At 40.0% G+C, this 18,599-nt stretch overlaps 1 protein-coding gene across 2 annotated transcripts in view; it reads left to right on the top strand.

Moving 5' to 3' along the window:
- The window catches only part of LOC149275687 (paired box protein Pax-7-like), a 45,472-nt gene extending 41,051 nt beyond the window's left edge, over positions 1–4,421 (top strand). For both annotated transcript variants that reach the window (XM_089504434.1, XM_089504432.1), the window contains exons 8-9: positions 2,740–2,986; positions 4,306–4,421. In XM_089504434.1, coding sequence (XP_089360560.1) covers positions 2,740–2,986; positions 4,306–4,421 — 363 coding nt within the window. The remainder of the gene's footprint in view (positions 1–2,739; positions 2,987–4,305) is intronic.
- The last annotated feature ends 14,178 nt before the right edge of the window (positions 4,422–18,599 follow it).

The raw sequence follows: 18,599 nt of genomic DNA, 5'->3' as shown, positions 1-18,599 counted from the left end.
ATTTATTATATATTGTAACCTTGTTGGATAGGAGATGGACAGTCATTAACACAACAAGGTGTTTTACAGGGCATTTTGCATGTCCAAGGTTGCTTTATGTCCTTATGGACAACGTCCACGCCGGCAGGTAAAATAAAACCAGAAAAACGAACAGAGGGGAGCCCTGGAGAGTTGAAAAAAGGAAGGTTGACAGAAAGACGACGAAGCTGATTCCAATTATACGTAGAAAAACATAAGGCTTTTTTATGCAAACAGGCTCAGTATGAAGCAACACGTCTTTCTCCAGCTAAAAACAAAGACTGCATTATCCAAACGCCAGTTAAACAGCACCAGACGTCCAGCACTAGATAGTAACAAGCACTGCTAGGGACTGGGGAAAGGACGGCCGATACCAAACCATCTTCTCACTGTCCATCTAGTGTGTCTATTGCTATGGCCTGCTAGCCCCTGTCCAGATGGCCAAAAGCAACGTTATCTGTTAACATACCTGATGAGAGCTACATATCGAGTACCAGTGTGAACACGGGTGCCCTAACCACCTTTAAAATATTAAGCCTTTAACAGCCAATCACAACGATTGCTCTGCAAATTCACAAAGAAGCTGAAACCTAAGTCTCTTCCTAAAAAGAAAAAAATATAGTATTAGGTTTGGCTCATACCTACAGGCATTTGTGCATAAAGCACACTTAATTAAAGCTAATTTTAATCTAATTTTTGTCCTGAAGCTACTCTTCTGCGTTCCCATTTAAATTCTCCTTTACAAAGCCACATGCACTTTTTTAGTAGAACATGAAAGCTCCTAATACACAGATAAGAATACAGAGACCTTCCTCTGAAAATAGCCCTTCTACCACCGCTCGATTTCTGATAGCAATGCCTTCTCATGGTAACAGATAAGCATGGTGGCATAAATCTGCATAAATTATCAATCACTGTGGATTGTAAGCTCATGTTAGCAGTCATCCTCGCCTCTTCTTTCAAGAAACCTATTTTTTTTTTGTTGGCAAACAATATTTTTGCTTTATGTCCTAGGACGCATTTTGTTTGAAAAGTTTGCGTGTCACAATGAGGCTGTCGCTGAGCCTGGCCTTTAATCTCCTTACGCCCCGGTATACAACAGATCCTATAACCCAAAGAGATAATACGGGATCCCCTTGCGCATTATGTAAGGGACACACTTTCATCCTATCTTTCACTTTCATGTAGTTCTCGTCTGCAGCTCAATTTCCTCCTGCGGCCCAAGAAGTTGGAAGAACTGATGGTCTCGAGATGGGGGATCCTAATTGCACTCGAACGTCTAAAGCCAGCGCGGTTTATCATAAAGGGTGCAGATTTCCCTGGCTGGAGCCTCTGCGGACATAGCCCCTCAGGCCCAGCTCAGAAATGTAGGGAATTAATTACATTTTTTTTTTTTAAACGTCCCCTTCTTTTAAAGTATGGTAGCGTGATGAAACCTCCTGAGGGGAGAAAGTGTGTCTGCGGAGAAAAGGAACGAGTGAGTGTGAAAAGAGATACAGAGGAAAGGGGCAGTAAAAGGACAAGTTTCAGTGCTGGGGGGAGGGAGAGCCCTCCATAGTAGATACTACTAGCAGAGTGACCTAGTGACCAAGCCTCTCATCAGGACCAGACTAGGGGTCAGAGGATCCGAGTGTATATCCTGTCAGCTGAATGGAAGTGAAACTTGTATCCGTATCACACAAATAAACATTTATATGTTTCAATGTATCATGCTGCACAGACACTTTAAAATCACACTACGTAAGCACACAAATATTACATGGACAAAAGCAAACATGGCAGCAAACTTGCTTCTTATCCAAAGCCTCGCTACTTATTAAAATGTCAACATACGCTGTGAATAGCTCAGCATTTATTTGATTTGTGCCAATTTTATTTTTTCTAACCAAACTCTTCAGTTTGTACGGAGTCACAAAACAGGTGGCAACAAGCAAAGAGACTTTCCCTGTAAAGAAATTGTGGAACCCGATAGTCTACAACAGCATTGCAATGGTGGTGGTGGTTGGGTGATTATGGCATTGAGAGGGTTACTGTGGATTAGCCATGACTGATTTGGGGAAGCAGTAGGAGGGGTGACTGTGGGGGGAGGGAATAGCAAGCTGCCACTCCTGGTGATCGACAGGCCTCAGATATCCCTGCAGATAAAGCATTGCAGATGTCGCCTTGAGATTGATTTTTAGTTAGTGATGGTAATATACCAAGAAGCGATGCATTATAGAGGATTATACTGCCCTTCCCTAAAACCCCAGCTTCAAATACTTGTAGAGGAACTGGCCCCCTTGCCCCGGTCTGCAGTGGAACTGCAAAGAAAAGTGGCAAACACAGGGAGAAGGTTCGAAAAGGTTAAAGGGCCAACAGGGTACAAGAGAGGTCAGACTCGGGACAAGCTTAGTTCCAATTTTAACAGATTTTTTTTGTTATATATTAATAAAAAACTTTTGTTTTCTATGATTTGCAGTTATGGTACAATCTAATTTTTGCTTAGCAATGCCACGTTTCTTTTGTTTTTAAAGAATGTAATGGTTATTTTGGACGACTGCAACTTCGATGATTCTCAGGATCCTGGGCACTGCAGTTTCTGCTTGCCTCCCATGATATAAAGTTGCTGATATAACATGTCACGCTGATCTCTGAATGCATCTCCCCCACAAGCACTTGCAGGAATTGCGCAGGATGCATCCGGCTCTGACAGACCCTCTTTCCTTACGTTGTGTTTTCCAGGTAATGAGTATCCTTAGCAGCCCCAACGGAGTTGGACCTCAGTCCCAATCAGACTTTTCCATCTCTCCTCTGCACGGTGGTTTGGAGACGAGCAACTCTCTCTCTGCAAGCTGCAGCCAGCGCAGTGACTCCATCAAGTCCGTGGACAGCCTCTCCACCTCCCAGTCCTACTGCGCACCTACGTACACCAGCACTGGCTACAGCATGGATCCTGTGGCCAGCTACCAGTATGGACAGTACGGACAAAGTAAGTTCCACTGTGTATGAATGATTATGCTGCTATGAGTCACTGACCTCACCAACTTCAACCTTTATCATGAACGGTTGCCATTAGCGAGCGCGGGTGATTTAAGAAATTAACCATTCATTATACATGGCCGGTTAAGTGCTTCATAGCACACGGTGAAGTGACCCAGAGCATCCTCCTGTCTGCTCAGCACATTATGGCAGAACTCTTTCCTGTCTATATAGCCTAGAGCTCCAGAGCGAGCCTGGGTCACTATCAGCACCGTGCACGGGTTTTCACCTCCGTCACACCCACTAATCTCTTTAACCTAAATTGAAAGCGTGTGTTTCAGCAGACGTTGTAAGGGTTCTGCTCCTGAGCCGACACCGACCTCTCTCCCACCTCGTGCATGTCACGGGCACACCTGCAATTCATAATCAGTCACAGCCTAACCCTCCAACTCAGCCCTCGGGCACCGCTGCCTATTTCCTCGCTCAATTGGGAGAGGCTCAGGGAAAAAAATTACTGAAAGGACTGTAAAGAAAATAGAAAGGAATTTAAAGAAATCAAAACCTTTCACTGAACACCATATGGTGAATAAAGTGTTAAAAGCCCCCATAGGTACAACTGAACAAGTCTGACATCTAGAAACAAAATCAAGTTCTGTGTCCAAAGTCACCCATATAATCTCCAAGCAATGCTTTCACGTGAGCTGCCTGATGGGAGCTGTGCCCCGGCTTCATGTAGCGTAGTTTAGGGTTAAAGAAGACTGAGAGACCTCCACGGACTTATGATTTACCCTTGTGGGGATTGGGTTTACTCTTCCTTCTTGAAACTGTCAGAAAGTGCCATTCCCTACTTGCTGCTGGCCCTTGGCACAGACGGGTCCATCTCTCGTGCCCACACTGATAGGACACAGAAGCGTGAAAAACATTCTAATGGATATGACAAGTCTAATAAGAGTCCTGTCTGGATGAGCCCTCCCCCCGGGGCACAGCTGACAGGGGGCTGACATTTCTTATTTGTTTACTTATTGGCACCAACTGTTGGATGTGTAATAATTTAATTTGGGGCATTAATCTGAGAGAAGAGGGAGTGCTGGTGTTTCTCTAAGTGTGACTAATAACAGGTGACCAGCAGCCAGTCCGGAGACATGCAGAGACCCCTGACAGGAGGGATGTAACCCAGGAATGGGACACACTATGTTAAGCTTTATGATAGACCGATGTGTCTTGATGAGTTAGAATGACGAGTCAGTACACGGTGAGAATGAAAGTGTTCTTTGGCACTGATGTCACAGTAGATTTGCTGATGGTGCTAACAGTTTGCTTTTGTTTCAGCTGCTGTTGACTACCTGGCAAAAAACGTCAGTCTGTCCACACAGCGTCGGATGAAACTCGGGGAGCACTCGGCTGTCTTGGGCCTCTTGCCCGTGGAGACTGGACAGGCTTACTAAGAGATTCCAAACTTGAGAATGTCAACGCTAACCAGCACTAGACTTCACCATGAAGTGGGACTAACATATGCATCTTCCAACATTCATCTGCCCCCCACTCCATCCACTTCTTTCATCCGCCGAGACAATGAAATAAGGATGATGTGCTGCCCTAATCCCTTATTCATTTAAGTAGCTGCGCCCGTGAGCTGCTCATGCACAGAACTGAAGAGGTGACAGCATGTACGAGGATCCTTTTCTTCCCAAATAATTAATATTAACAAAAGCCAGAGTACCACCATACTCAGCTCAGTGTGCTTTTGAGGGCCACATGAATTTTAAAAACTGACACATGGAGACACGATGGACTCCAAGCTGCCTCAGGTTGAGGAAATGCTAGATTCTAGGAAACAATGTTTGTGAAGTCTCCGTGGTTGATAAATAATTTGAGTTTTCTGTTTAATTTTTACTTTGTTTTGTAGCCAAGAAGCTGTTCACAACAATCAATGAATATCTCGAGCACAAAGCTAGGGAAATACTAGTGAGTGAACACTTACACTAGCAAATACATCTGTTCCTCCATCCCCACTCACCAGTCAAGCTTCTCAGACTGGTACAAGATATGACAACCTCTATAAACAGTTACAGACTGCAGCTAAAAGTGCATCGGTAAAATGGACAAAGAAGGTTTATCCAAAACTTTGCAAATTTTTTTAAATACTCACAATGAGGTGCGTGGCCCTGGACAGTTTTTAAAAAAAAAACCATAATCTGCTAAAGGTAAAGCCAAAATGACTGACAGTGGGGATTGCCAGCCGACGTCACGCAGCGACCACGGCTGATGCTGGGATCAGGATTGATTTTTGTGTGCGCCAGTACTGGACAATCTGGGATGTGAAAAATAATTTCTGGTGTTGGTGAGCTGTACTGAGAACGCTCATACTTCATACACCAACACAAAAGACTTCCCCCAACCATAACGGATGTGCCCATCCACCATGAAGTTGCTAACCTAGGGAATGACAAAAGGTTTCTGGCTGGTTGTTGAACAATGATCGGGACCAACAATTCTTTTTCACATGGCCAATAGCTTTTCCAGTTGTATGCATTCCAGATAAACGCTAGTTTTATTATGATTCCTTATATTTGGCAACTATAAAATAACTAATGGCCCTTGTGTATGGACTCTATGCAAATACGTTATAACAAATACTAGAGGGCGATAAACCCGGTCTTGATTATGCATGGAAATTCACATAGACAAAAGAATCAAATACACTGCAACATATCCAATGCCACAAGGGTGCATTCGAATGTTTGTCTGAAAACCAGAATTTATGCCCAGCACAGTTTGAAGCAAGCACGTTACAATCCAATACCCCTGCAAAGGGAATCCCTAAAATCTCACAACAGAGCACATCCTACTGTATAAATATGTAAATATAATTAGCCCATTCCATGTACAATTGGACCTTAAACTATTCCAATGAGAAGATTTTACTTTGTGTTTTCTGTGAGTAGTTAAACACAGACAGACGTATAGGAAGGTTGGTGTATATGAGTCGTGGTGTCTTAAGAAAAGTTATATATTATGTTCCAGATGAAATGATATTGTTTTGGTGGAATGGAAGGATTATAGGGGGGTTTCAGCGTGTACAGTATGTGTCAGTTTAAAATCACATAGGCTACAGGGACCATAACAGGACACATGGGCTCAGAGAATTTCAGGGTCCACGTCTCGTACGGGAGCTCTGAAAAACGGCTGAAAACAACGCACATATGGACACTTGATGTTTTATATATATATATATATATATATATATATATATATATATATTTCTACAAAAATATGAACTTTAGCGGGAGGCTAATTCCAGGTCACAGGTGGCAGAACCCCAATACGTATGTATATTAACTGCTAAAGCTATGACACTTCTTACCCAGTACTCAAGAACATTCCATTAATACCCCCTGTGTCTGATTCCTTGCCATGCCTTTTAAAGTGTGTGCTTGTGTAATGTATATATATATATGTATCCTACTATAATTTATTTAGCTATTTTAAGTCTTAGATTAGAAAGAAAGCTGGTACTTGCTTTATCACAGCTCTGCTGGCTGGTGTCTGCAGCACATAGAGGGTCTTCAGCATGGAACATGTTAGCTACCGCTGCCTCTGTGTGTTCTCGGTGTACGACAAGCATTGTTACACATTAAAGATGATATTGGAAACTTGGAGTCATGTCTTCTGTCAACGGTTCCCCCTACAGAAAAAAATACAATTTACATATTAGCACAAAAAATAATGAATGAGCTTCTAGAATTATTTGCAAAAATTAATATAATTTAATTGCCTTCAGTAAATTGCACCCATTCCTTTCTGATATATAGATATATATATTAATTATATACACATACATACACACACACACACACAGGGGTATACACTTCCAAAACTCAACCTGCCTATGACCAGTAGAAAGAAAAATGATTCCAATGTAACTTTATAAAGCACTAGGGGTATTTTCATGGGTGTCAATAAGGCAAGGAAGACTAAAAAGAAGTGATATGGGTGATATAAGAGGAACATTTAAATGTAAAGGGGGTGATGAAAACAACAGTACCTGGAGTACATGTATAGGTACATGGGATAAAGATGGAACTAGGAGGGTCGACTGGTGATATCTGAACATGCTCTTTTATAGGAAGAGTAGGTAATGGGTTATCTTAAAGCCAATAGAATACAAAGAAAGGAAACCCTGGGATATGCATGAGGAAATCCTAAAACAGTATACTATATAGTGTTTTTGGTTCTTAAAGTAGGTTACATGGACCAAAAACATGCTTTTCTGCTGTTTCAATTAATTTTTGAATATCAGGTGGTGACTTGTAACTGTTACAGATAAAACCGGTGCATTTGGGAGCATAGAACCCCTATACACAGACCGAGAGGGACAACTGGAAGCAGGGAGAGGGAAACCCAATCTTGGCGATATTTAAAGTTTCTTGTCAGTAATGCAGAGAACTTGCAATTGTGTCCACTTTTGCTCAGCTATATTGCATGTTAGGATTTGGATATCACAGAAACGCCCAAGGTAAAAAGTGAGGCTGAGATCCATTATTTAAACGTCCTCGCCGATTAGCCAAATTTAGTAGAATGAGAAAGGAAGCTGCCAAAGGCCAACATGTCTACTCTACACGCACAGGTCTAATTTAATAAAGTTTATTTGGAAAACGGTATTTGTATGCCTGGCAGCAGCTCTCCCTGTCTCATACATATAGGACTGTCTGACCGCCCCGAACACTATTCTATGGCCAGCCATCCCGCCATGGTCCCTCCTGGGTGTCCGGTCCACTCTCTCTGGTCTCCCCTCCACGTTGGATTCCCTCAGTCGAGCCCCCAATGACTATGTTGGTGCACCAAATGTTATTGTTCATCACAGTAACAATGTTTAAAAGTGTATAAGACTCGTGTTTTTGTTCAATAAATGTTATTCTGGTTTACCCTCTATGACTGCAGCTGTGATTGTATTATTTTGGGATAATATGTTGCTAGGGGTTGGCTCCATGGGCTGGGGAAGCTGTCATTGGGACTTCCGCCTGGCGGCTTCTGGGCAGCCGTCAGATCACAAGTTCCATCATAACTGGTTATTAAGACATATAGTATTACATAATGTAATTACATTTCACATGCATGCTGGTTCATTAAAGCACTAAAGTGTACATCCATATCGATCACCATGAGCTAATCTCCCAGCGCCTAAACCGTTACTCCTAACCGTTACATTTAATAACAAGACTCCTTAAACAGACACATTACACTAAAATGTATCACTTTTATAAACATCCATGTGCAGACCCTTACACAGTGCGTTATGTTTCACTTTAATGCCCCCTGGGAGTGCTTGCTGTTTTTTGGGATTGTGGATACATTTAATTACTTTTAATATTTACACCCATGACATTCCTGCCCTGACATGCTCCAGGCTGCCCCTGTAAATCAGTCCTTCCCTGCCCCAGAACATAACGGTATTCAAACCTCTATACCGGACTGCCACATATCCCTGGGGGTCCTAAACCCCGTACCGTGACAGCCCAACACCCAGACCGCCCTCATATCCCAAAATACTTCAGCTTCCACTCAGCAAACTGCCCCAAACCCTATGTGCCCCTGTACCCCAACTACCCCACACCATAAACCCCACTGTACCCAAGGATACCCCACACCATAAACCCCACTGTACCCAAGGATACCCCACACCATAGCCCCAATGCCCCCGCATTCCCAGGCCTTGCACCCCTCAGGTTACGCTTTATTCCCTGCACAATGCCTCACACATAACATTACAACGGAGACTTTGTCCAAAGCACATTCGGAGGCTCTGTGTTGTTACAGTCTCGGGGGTAGGTGGGTAATTAACCCCGTCCCGGGTGGGTAATTAGCCCCATACCTGGACAGTTCACCCTGCGCATACCTTTTCCACAAACTCTGTCACGGCGGGAACGTTCACCTCAGACTCCAGCCGGAACCGCCAGGGCGGACAGGGCTGCGCTGATTGGCTAACGCACCGCACGTGACTGAAGCCCTGCAATCCATCCTGGGACTGCAGTTCAAGAAACTGACTGACTACATGTCCCGGCATCCTCTGGGAGAAGCAGAGGTCCCGTCTGAGGTAACGTGCGGGCATTACAACGGAATTACCTCCGGGTGCGGGGTCACCGGCGGCTTTCATCGGCACAGAGCATCCCTCTTCACAAGGCGACGTCACCCAGTAATCCGGTGTCACAGAGGCCTGTGGAGAAGCCTCCATGACCCCGAAATGGGCAGCTGTCAGTTATCAGGTGGGGCATTAGATTTTACCTATACATTGTGCTGGGCAGGGTACCTGCCGCAAATGCCCTTTCGACGTGTGCGACCCCATTTGCTACAAAAACCTTTTGGTGTTCCGAGCTCTGTAACTATTTTAGAGATATTTCTGTTAAGGTTTTACCTCAGGAAGATGATATCTGCGTAATCTTTAGATGTGGCCCTGGTATTTTCTTTGTATCCCCCTATTTACAAAGGCTGCCTGAAATAATCAGCAACCTGCATGATGTATGTATTTGTGATGACCATGCCACTCGAATCACTTCCTGGTTTACACGGTCACGCGTGTCGTGTGATCAGACTCATTGCGTGTGGTGTGTCGCTGTGTATGGGCACACACTGGCAACAAGGCCTTTACACCTGTCACATAGCTTATATGTTATTAGCGTATGGGGGCGCTCTGTGACACTTAAAGGGACAGAGTCATAATTTCTCCAAAACTTGGCAGTATTTGCATTGCCCATTGTACAACGCTCTGGAATATGGTGTCACTATACCAAACAATAATAATTATGATGTTACATGTGAGTAGCGTATTTATTTTATATGGATGTATATATGTAATACAAATCTGTAACATTGACATTAAGGGTATCTGCTTATTGTTGTTGTTGTTGTTGTTGTTGTTTGTTGTTGTATTTTTTTTTTATATAGCGCCTTCATATTCCGCAGTTGCTAGGACTGTGCGTTTTTGGCTAGTTAGGAATATCTATCCAGTTACAGCCTTTTGAGGCTAAACCAACGTTTCTTCGTGTCTACTTTCTCTTTAAGTTTCAGAATTTTTTTTATTTATTTTTTTAAATTATTCTTTATTTGCGTTTCATAATACAAACATTTAAATTACATAAAAACATTATAACACATCAAAGGATAAATAGGTAAAACAACGAAAGTGGATTGTACAGTACAAAGAATACTCTGTTGCTTATATTACTTATTATCCTCATAGACAAACAAAGGAAAGGAAGAAAAACAAAAACAAAACAAAAAAAAAAAACATACTACAAAGAACATCAAACATCCGAGATGAAGCTGGGGAGAGGGGTATTATGAGGCAAGACCTGTTGAGTATTGCATGTTGAGTAGACTTATACTATTGACTTTTTGAAGACAAATATCCCATATTTGAGTTTTTTTAAAAGACATATGGTTTGTACACGACCTTTCCCTCTCCATTGTAAACTGAAACTTAATTTGGTTTATCACTTGGGACAGATTAAAATATTTCTTTTGTTTCCACTCTTTAGCTATTAATCTGTTAACAGCTATACAAGTATGTATAGTTATATTCAACTGAGTTTCAGATAAGGGGGGCCATCCTAAATGCAGTATTAAAGATGCCGGAGTATCTGGAATTGTGATATTATCGATTTTCTTTAAAAAAGAAAGAATTTCCTTCCAAAGAATATTTACTTTGGGGCAAGACCACCAAATATGGATATAGGTTCCAATAAATTGTTCACATCGCCAGCATATATTAGAATTCGATGGAAACATCCTAGAAATACGAGTTGGAACTAAATACCATTTATTTATGACCTTATACTGTGTCTCCAGGAGGGAGAGATCGTGTACCCTAGATAGACAGTTCTTAATCTCTTTTAGCCAATCTCCAATGGGTATCGAGATATTACGTTCTTTCTCCCAATCTGAGATTATTCTCATAATAGGGGTATTTCCTTCTTTTAGCCTTATTACTTCTGCACATTTGGAGAAAAGTTTCGTTTGTTTTATTGGACTGAAGATTTAAGAAAGTTTCTTAATGTGTATATCTTGTGAAATTAAAACATGTTTGTTAATACAATTCTTTACACGTAGATAGCTAAAGATAGTTGGTTTTATTAATTTAAATTTATTTAAGATAGAGGGAAAGGGAATTATCTCTCCATATGCCATTATGTCTGATATCATATTAACTCCTACTTGTTGCCAATGTTCTAATGAGATATTGTCAATAAATTCTTCCAGAATGGAAGGCTATCGAGGCTGTCCTCCCGCGTTTCACTGATTCTCCGACCCCTTTTCATCCTGCCAGTTATTTGCTCCATCATACCACCACGCCTGTTGCGGTGTATAAGAAGTCAGTGCTCCGTCACTTGCTGGGCGAGGCTAAAGCCTTGATTCCCTTCCATTGGGCTTCTGTCACCCCACCCTCATTTAGGGAATGGATTCTACGGGTGGAAAGGGTGCGCGCTTTGGAGGAGCTGGTGGCCCGTTCTGATGGACAGGGTGAGCGCCATAGTCGGACCTGGTTCTACTGGTCCCAGTTCTTTCTGGACCCCTCCACCAGACTTTTGCTGCCGTGATTAGGCTGGGGTCCTGGGATTCCTTTGTTGGAGTCTCTGTTTCCTGTCATGTTTCTACTGCTTGGGATGTGTCACTGTGTTTAGCCCTGCTGCGTCAGGGTGTCGTGATGTGCTCCTGCGGTCATGCGCTGTCCATATTTAATTTTGATTTTGTTTTGGTCTTCCTTCCCTTCCCCATTCCTTTTTTTTTTTTGTTGTTGTTTCCCCTTCTCACTTTGTGTATAAAATGTTTTCAAAACCAATAAACTTTTGATTTACAAAAAAAAAATTCTTCCAGAATATTAAACTTTAATGTATCAATTAGCTTATCTTTGATACCCAATTTTTTTTTAATTTTTAACCATTCCGGTATGATATTCTCTAATATCATATTTTTACTTTTAACCTTATTAACTAAATCTTTATCTTTCAAAGCCCAAATAAGTCTATTTAGACTATTTATCTCACACGTCTTACATTCTATCTTGTACCATACTTCTTGTCTGGAGGTTTCTTGGTAAGTTTTAACAATGTGATACAATGTACTGATTTCGTAATATTTTTTTATCTGTGGAAAACTCATACCTCCATCCCTGGCCCGTGCACTCACCCGGTTTGCATTAATCCTGGGGATCTTCCCCTTCCAAACAAAATTTAAAAAAGACGTATGTATTATGGCGAGCCAACATTGTGGAAATTTTAATGGTAGCATACGAAATAGGTAGCTCCATCTTGGCATTAAATAAGAATTCAAAGCGTTAACTCGGCCCCACCAAGACAATTCAATTTGTCTCCATTCTTTTATAAAAGTATTTGATATTCTTAAGAGACGGAGAAAGTTTGTTTCCACTATATTGTCAATCTTCTCGGGGATAACAATCCCTAGATGCTCAAAGTCCTTTATTTTTAAATTTAGAGAAAATTGTTTAGATAAAATATCTTTATCTTGAGCACTAATGTTCTTAGCTTGTACTATGGTTTTATCGAGATTGAGTTTGTAATTCGACACGGAACTATAGTTTTCCACTTCTCTTAAAAAGTATTGCATTGAAATTAATGGATTAGTTATCGTGATAATCACATCATCCGCATAAAGCGATATTTTAAATTCTTCATTGTCTATTTTGATGCCTGTTATATCTTGATTAGTGCGGATTTTATTAGCGAAAGATTCCAAAGTAAAAATATAAAGAATTGGTGAAAGAGGGCATCCCTGTCTGGTGCCATTTTTAAAATCAAACCAGGAAGAGCATAATCCCTGTCCAACTACTCGTGCGCTGGGGTTAGAATAAAGAGATATAATAGCATTATAGAACCAGCCCGAAATTCCAAATGCTCTAAGAGTGGCCCCAAGAAACCCCCAACTGACCCTATCAAAAGCCTTCTCGGCATCTAATGAGAGGGTCAGGAGGGGGTACCCATGTTTTTCTACGTAATCTAGTTCGTCAATCAGCCGTCTGATATTATTGGTGGAATCTCTGCTTGGGACAAACCCCACCTGGTCTGAGTGTATCAAATTATCCAATGTAGATTTTAATCTTTCTGCCAATAATGCAGAGAATAGCTTAACATCTACATTAATTAAGGAGATGGGACGATAGCTTTTTAATTCCTCTGGATTCTTATTCTTTTTTAGTATTGGGAGAATGTTGGCTTGCAAGATCTCTTTTGGAAGTATACCCGTATTTGCAATTTCTTCAAAAGTCAGAATAAGATGATCTAATAATTCTGATTTCATAGATTTATAGAATAGATTAGTGAAACCATCCGGACCTGGGGTTTTATATTTCTGAAGTTTGTCAATAATATCATTTAACTCCTTTTTCTCCATTGGCCTATACAAAATTTCCTTTTGTTCTTCAGACAGTGTTGGTAGTTTTATTGTTGCCAAATATTTTTCTATGTCAATATCATTCACTTCATTTGAACTACTATAAATGTTTTCGTAATATAACCTAAATCCCTCAGCTATATCCTCTGGAGACAATCTTGTACGGCCATCTGAAACTATTTTTGTTATTTTTTCATTTGCTCTTTTCTTTTTAAGTTGGTTACTCAAAATTTTGTCTGGTCTATTGCTTTTGTGATAGTATGTTGCTCTTAGTTTTTCCATGTAATATCTTGTTTTTTCTAATTCCCTTTGATTTATTTTATCTCTAATGATTTGTACTTGAAGTATAGAATCTTGTGTTGGATTAATCTTAGCTTTAATAGCTAAATTATAATATGTTATGTAAAGTTCATTTAATGGCTGCTCCCTATTTATTCTCATCCTTTTCTTTATTTTAATAAAGTGGCCTCTTATTACTGCCTTATAGGCACACCATCTAATGGCTTGTGTTGTTTGCCCTATTTTGTTCTCTAAAAAAAAGGCTTTAGTCATCTCTATAATATGCTTTCTATTTTCTTCAGAGTATAGAGTTTTATACAGAATTTTATTTTAATCTTTCTTTCTAACACATTTTTTGTATACGGGAATATATTTATATTTATATATTTATATTTTAATATAATATATACTGGAATATATTTATATTATTATATACGATATATACTGGAATATATTTATATTTATATATTTATATTTTAATATAATATATACTGGAATATATTTATATTTTAATTTATATATATATTATAAATATATTTATATATATATATATATATCATATATTTTATATATTATTGATATGTATAATATATATATATATGTATATATTATTGATATATATATTGCTTAACCATTTGAGTTCCATTGGGTTTTATAATTATCCACAACCATTCCAATCATTCATTATTCATAGCGGTTCTGTGTTATTCTTTTTCTTTTTCTATGTTTTGGAATAAATTGGTCCTCAGCAGAGCAAAACTAACATAGTCTTATACAGCGATAATAAATAATATTTACACATTCTGCTTTTTGATAAATCTACCCCCAAGTCTTCGGTTTCTGCAGGCGGCGTTGGAACGGACTCCCGCTGTTTAGTCGAAGCTACATATCTACTCGGCTGATGCAAAAATATGTTTTCTCTGCAAATATTTGTTTTGTTGGTTTTTTTTTTTACTCTCATTTTGGCTCCCGTACCTTGCTGTGCGACTCTCGAGTAAATTTCTCATTTTAATAAATGTTTCTGAAAACCTTGCAGTGGGCACAAAACACTGTATGACATCTCTGCATTGTATTTAACATAGTGTGACCATTGCGGTGCTAATACATGGGATAAATATATACATTAAGGACGCTTTGAAGTTTAAAAGCTCTTATCGCCGTGGAATGAAGTCCAATGGAAAGTGTGCAGATGCTATAATGTAAACCTCATCCGTACGACGAACGCAAGTTCAGATATTCTTATTGTAGCCCTTTAAACACTGTTGGGTTTATTTGTTTGTTTGATGAACTCTGTGATTGTGAGGAGTGAGGAACATAGTTTTGGATCCGTCCGCATCACGAGATGCCTGTGAGGGAAAGAGGCTTAATGTGGGCTCCTTTATTAGCAAGTCACGTGCATAAAGGTGTAGCTGTTAAGAACCTTGTCGCTCTCCGGGATACACGGATTGAGTGGTCGGTTTACCTGCGCCAACGTTACTTTATTTAATATTCTGCTCCTCTCACTGCGGTGATTTCAGGAGCATGGATTGGAGTGTCGGAAGTAAGGTGTGTTAATCGCCCGGCGGGTGTAGAGACGGAATTTCACCTTTACCTGCAGCCACGGGTTCGGGGACACTAGGCACTATAGGTGTTAGGGGAAAACACAGCATTGGCAAGCGGACGTTGAGCAGAAATTTGGGGTCTGATAAGGCGATTTGAGTCCTCGAAGCACCCTGGGTTTGCTTTGAAAAATCGGAGGGAGCTGTAGACTGTATCTGTTTTTAGCACGAAGTGTTATATATAAAAAATTATATAAAAATAAAGTCGCGACTAATAAATGCCAATACCCTATAGGTGAATATACACTAATTATTTCGGAAACAACGTATCCTTTTTTTCTTCTAAATCCGTAGTAATAGTTTGTTCGGCTCTGACTGTCGTTAATGAGACTCCGAGACCCTCGGATCACACCTTGGACAGTCACTTTGAGACAGTGTGGCACACTTGGGGTGCGTTACTGTTAAATACTGCTATACAAGGCTCCCTGCACCTCTAGCCTGGAAGGGTTAATTCATCTTGTGTTACTAGTGGGCTGTGGCCATCGGCTGTTTCCAGTAGCCACTTCCAAGTAATGAAACTTATTGAAGGCGTTGGGGGGGGGGGGCGCATCAGAAGCAAATGTGATTTTTGCAGATAAGGGCAATAATTGTGATAAATCTCCCAGCTTTGGAGACAAACACTTCTCGCTCTGAGGCCTTGTTTTCTTTATGTTCTCATTCATTCTCTCGCTTTGCTGTTCTTCCTTTTTTTTTTTTATTATAGCCCATTTTATCTCACTAGGCGGATAGAAGGAGGGAAAGTTTAATCTCTGGACAGTTTTTTTCTTTTCTTTTTTAATGTGTTTTTCTGTGGGAGGTGGGGGCCAACACAACACGTATCGCCTTCGCCTTGTGTATTTTAAGAGCAGCGGACAAAAATCAAAATATTTGAAACTGTATTTCACGGTAATTATGATAGATTTTATGGCTGGGTGGCAGTACTCAAAGGCAGACTGAATGCCTTAATTTGTATAGAAATTGTAATCATTTGTTCATTTCAAGGTGAAAATTGCATTTTTTAATTTAAATTGTATCCTGCCTGATAGTCTATTATGCAGTGAAATTGTCTGCATGTTTCAGTGGCTTCTATGTGGCTTCATGCTTGTTACAGACCCACTTATCCCCGATTCACTTTATACACAGTCCCTGCCTTTTTACAGGAACGGGGCTGGCTCTTTGGCCGTCCGCTTATATTTATTTGCCGTCTTCTAGTAAAATGGCCGGTGTAGTCTATAATATGTGGCAAAAGGGTATATTTCGTGGAAGTAATCAGTGCTGGTTTCCCTTAACCCTTCCTGGTAGGTTGTTGACCTGCGCGTTACTGGGTCACAATAGGCTAATGTGCCCACGTTTGGGTGACTCAAGGGGTGAAATGTGGAAATTTGTCTTGTTAAAACATACCGTACTTATTTACACTTCAATATTTGTGTTCTTGTTGAAAAACTAAGTGTACTATGTATGTACGGTATTAATAATAGAAATTCCATGTAAAGATTACAAACCCCGACGACTTGTATTCTTTTTACCTTGTACACTAGGAATAAGTCTGTCGAACTCCTTGCCAGCCGCTGAGGGCTTTACTTCCTTTTCTTCTCTAAGGACGTGACTTTTTAGTTGGTTTTCATCCAGCTAGTTTAGGAAACCACCATCTTATGGACACTATTATGCGTGTGTAATTAAGCATGCGAGTGGGTGTGTTAATGTGCGTGTGTGTGTATGTATGTTATAGTGTGTAAGCATGATAATGTTTTAGTGTGTGTGTTAGTATGTGTATGTTAGTATGTGTTAGAATATTAGTATGTGTGGGTGTGTGTATGCATGTGTTAGCATAATAATGTGTTAGTATGTGTATGGTGTGGGTGTGTGTATGTTAGTGTGTAAGCATGATGTGTTAGTGTGTGTGTTAGTATGCATGTGTAAGTATATTAGTATGTGTGGGTGTGTGTGTGTTCGTGTGTAAGCATGATGTGTTAGTGCATGTATGGTGTGTGTGTGTGTGTGTTAGTATGCATGTGTAAGTATATTAGTATGTGTGTATATGTTATAGTGTGTAAGCATGATACTGTGTTAGTGTGTGTTAGTATGCATGTGTAAGTATATTAGTATGTGTGGGTGTGTGTATGTTATAGTGTGTAAGCATGATAATGTGTATGTTGTGTGTTAGTATGCATGTGTAAGTATTAGTGTGTGTGTGTGTGTATGTTATAGTGTGTAAGCATGATATTGTGTTAGTGTGTGTATGTTGTGTGTTAGTATGCATGTGTAAGTATATTAGTATGTGTGGGTGTGTGGATGTTATAGTGTGTAAGCATGATAATGTGTATGTTGTGTGTTAGTATGCATGTGTAAGTATGATACTGTGTTAGTATGTGTGTGTGTGTGTGTGTGTTAGTATGCATGTGTAAGTATATTAGTATGTGTGTGTGTATGTTATAGTGTGTAAGCATGATACTGTGTTAGTGTGTGTTAGTATGCATGTGTAAGTATATTAGTATGTGTGTGTGTGTTATAGTGTGTAAGCATGATACTGTGTTAGTGTGTGTTAGTATGCATGTGTAAGTATATTAGTGTGTGTGTGTGTATGTTATAGTGTGTAAGCATGATACTGTGTTAGTGTGTGTTAGTATGCATGTGTAAGTATATTAGTGTGTGTGTGTGTATGTTATAGTGTGTAAGCATGATACTGTGTTAGTGTGTGTTAGTATGCATGTGTAAGTATATTAGTATGTGTGTGTGTTATAGTGTGTAAGCATGATACTGTGTTAGTGTGTGTTAGTATGCATGTGTAAGTATATTAGTATGTGTGTGTGTTATAGTGTGTAAGCATGATACTGTGTTAGTGTGTGTTAGTATGCATGTGTAAGTATATTAGTGTATGTGTGTGTGTGTTATAGTGTGTAAGCATGATACTGTGTTAGTGTGTGTTAGTATGCATGTGTAAGTATATTAGTGTGTGTGTGTGTATGTTATAGTGTGTAAGCATGATACTGTGTTAGTGTGTGTTAGTATGCATGTGTAAGTATATTAGTGTGTGTGTGTGTATGTTATAGTGTGTAAGCATGATACTGTGTTAGTGTGTGTTAGTATGCATGTGTAAGTATATTAGTATGTGTGTGTGTTATAGTGTGTAAGCATGATACTGTGTTAGTGTGTGTTAGTACGCATGTGTAAGTATATTAGTATGTGTGGGTGTGTGTATGTTATAGTGTGTAAGCATGACACTGTGTTAGTATGCATGTGTAATTATATTAGCATGTGTGCCGGCCAAGTTTGTTGACCCCCATATATAATAATCTGTAAACACATTAGATTTTCTAGCACATCACCCGATTCCACAGAGGGATTACGATAGTGGGAACAGTC

The sequence above is a fragment of the Sceloporus occidentalis genome, unplaced genomic scaffold (genome assembly GCF_023333645.1).
Source record: "Sceloporus occidentalis isolate IW3139 unplaced genomic scaffold, rSceOcc1.0.p SCAF_271, whole genome shotgun sequence".
NCBI lineage: Eukaryota > Metazoa > Chordata > Lepidosauria > Squamata > Phrynosomatidae > Sceloporus > Sceloporus occidentalis.
Note: the sequence above shows the minus strand (reverse complement) of the source record. Positions and strands in the feature narration are given on the sequence as shown.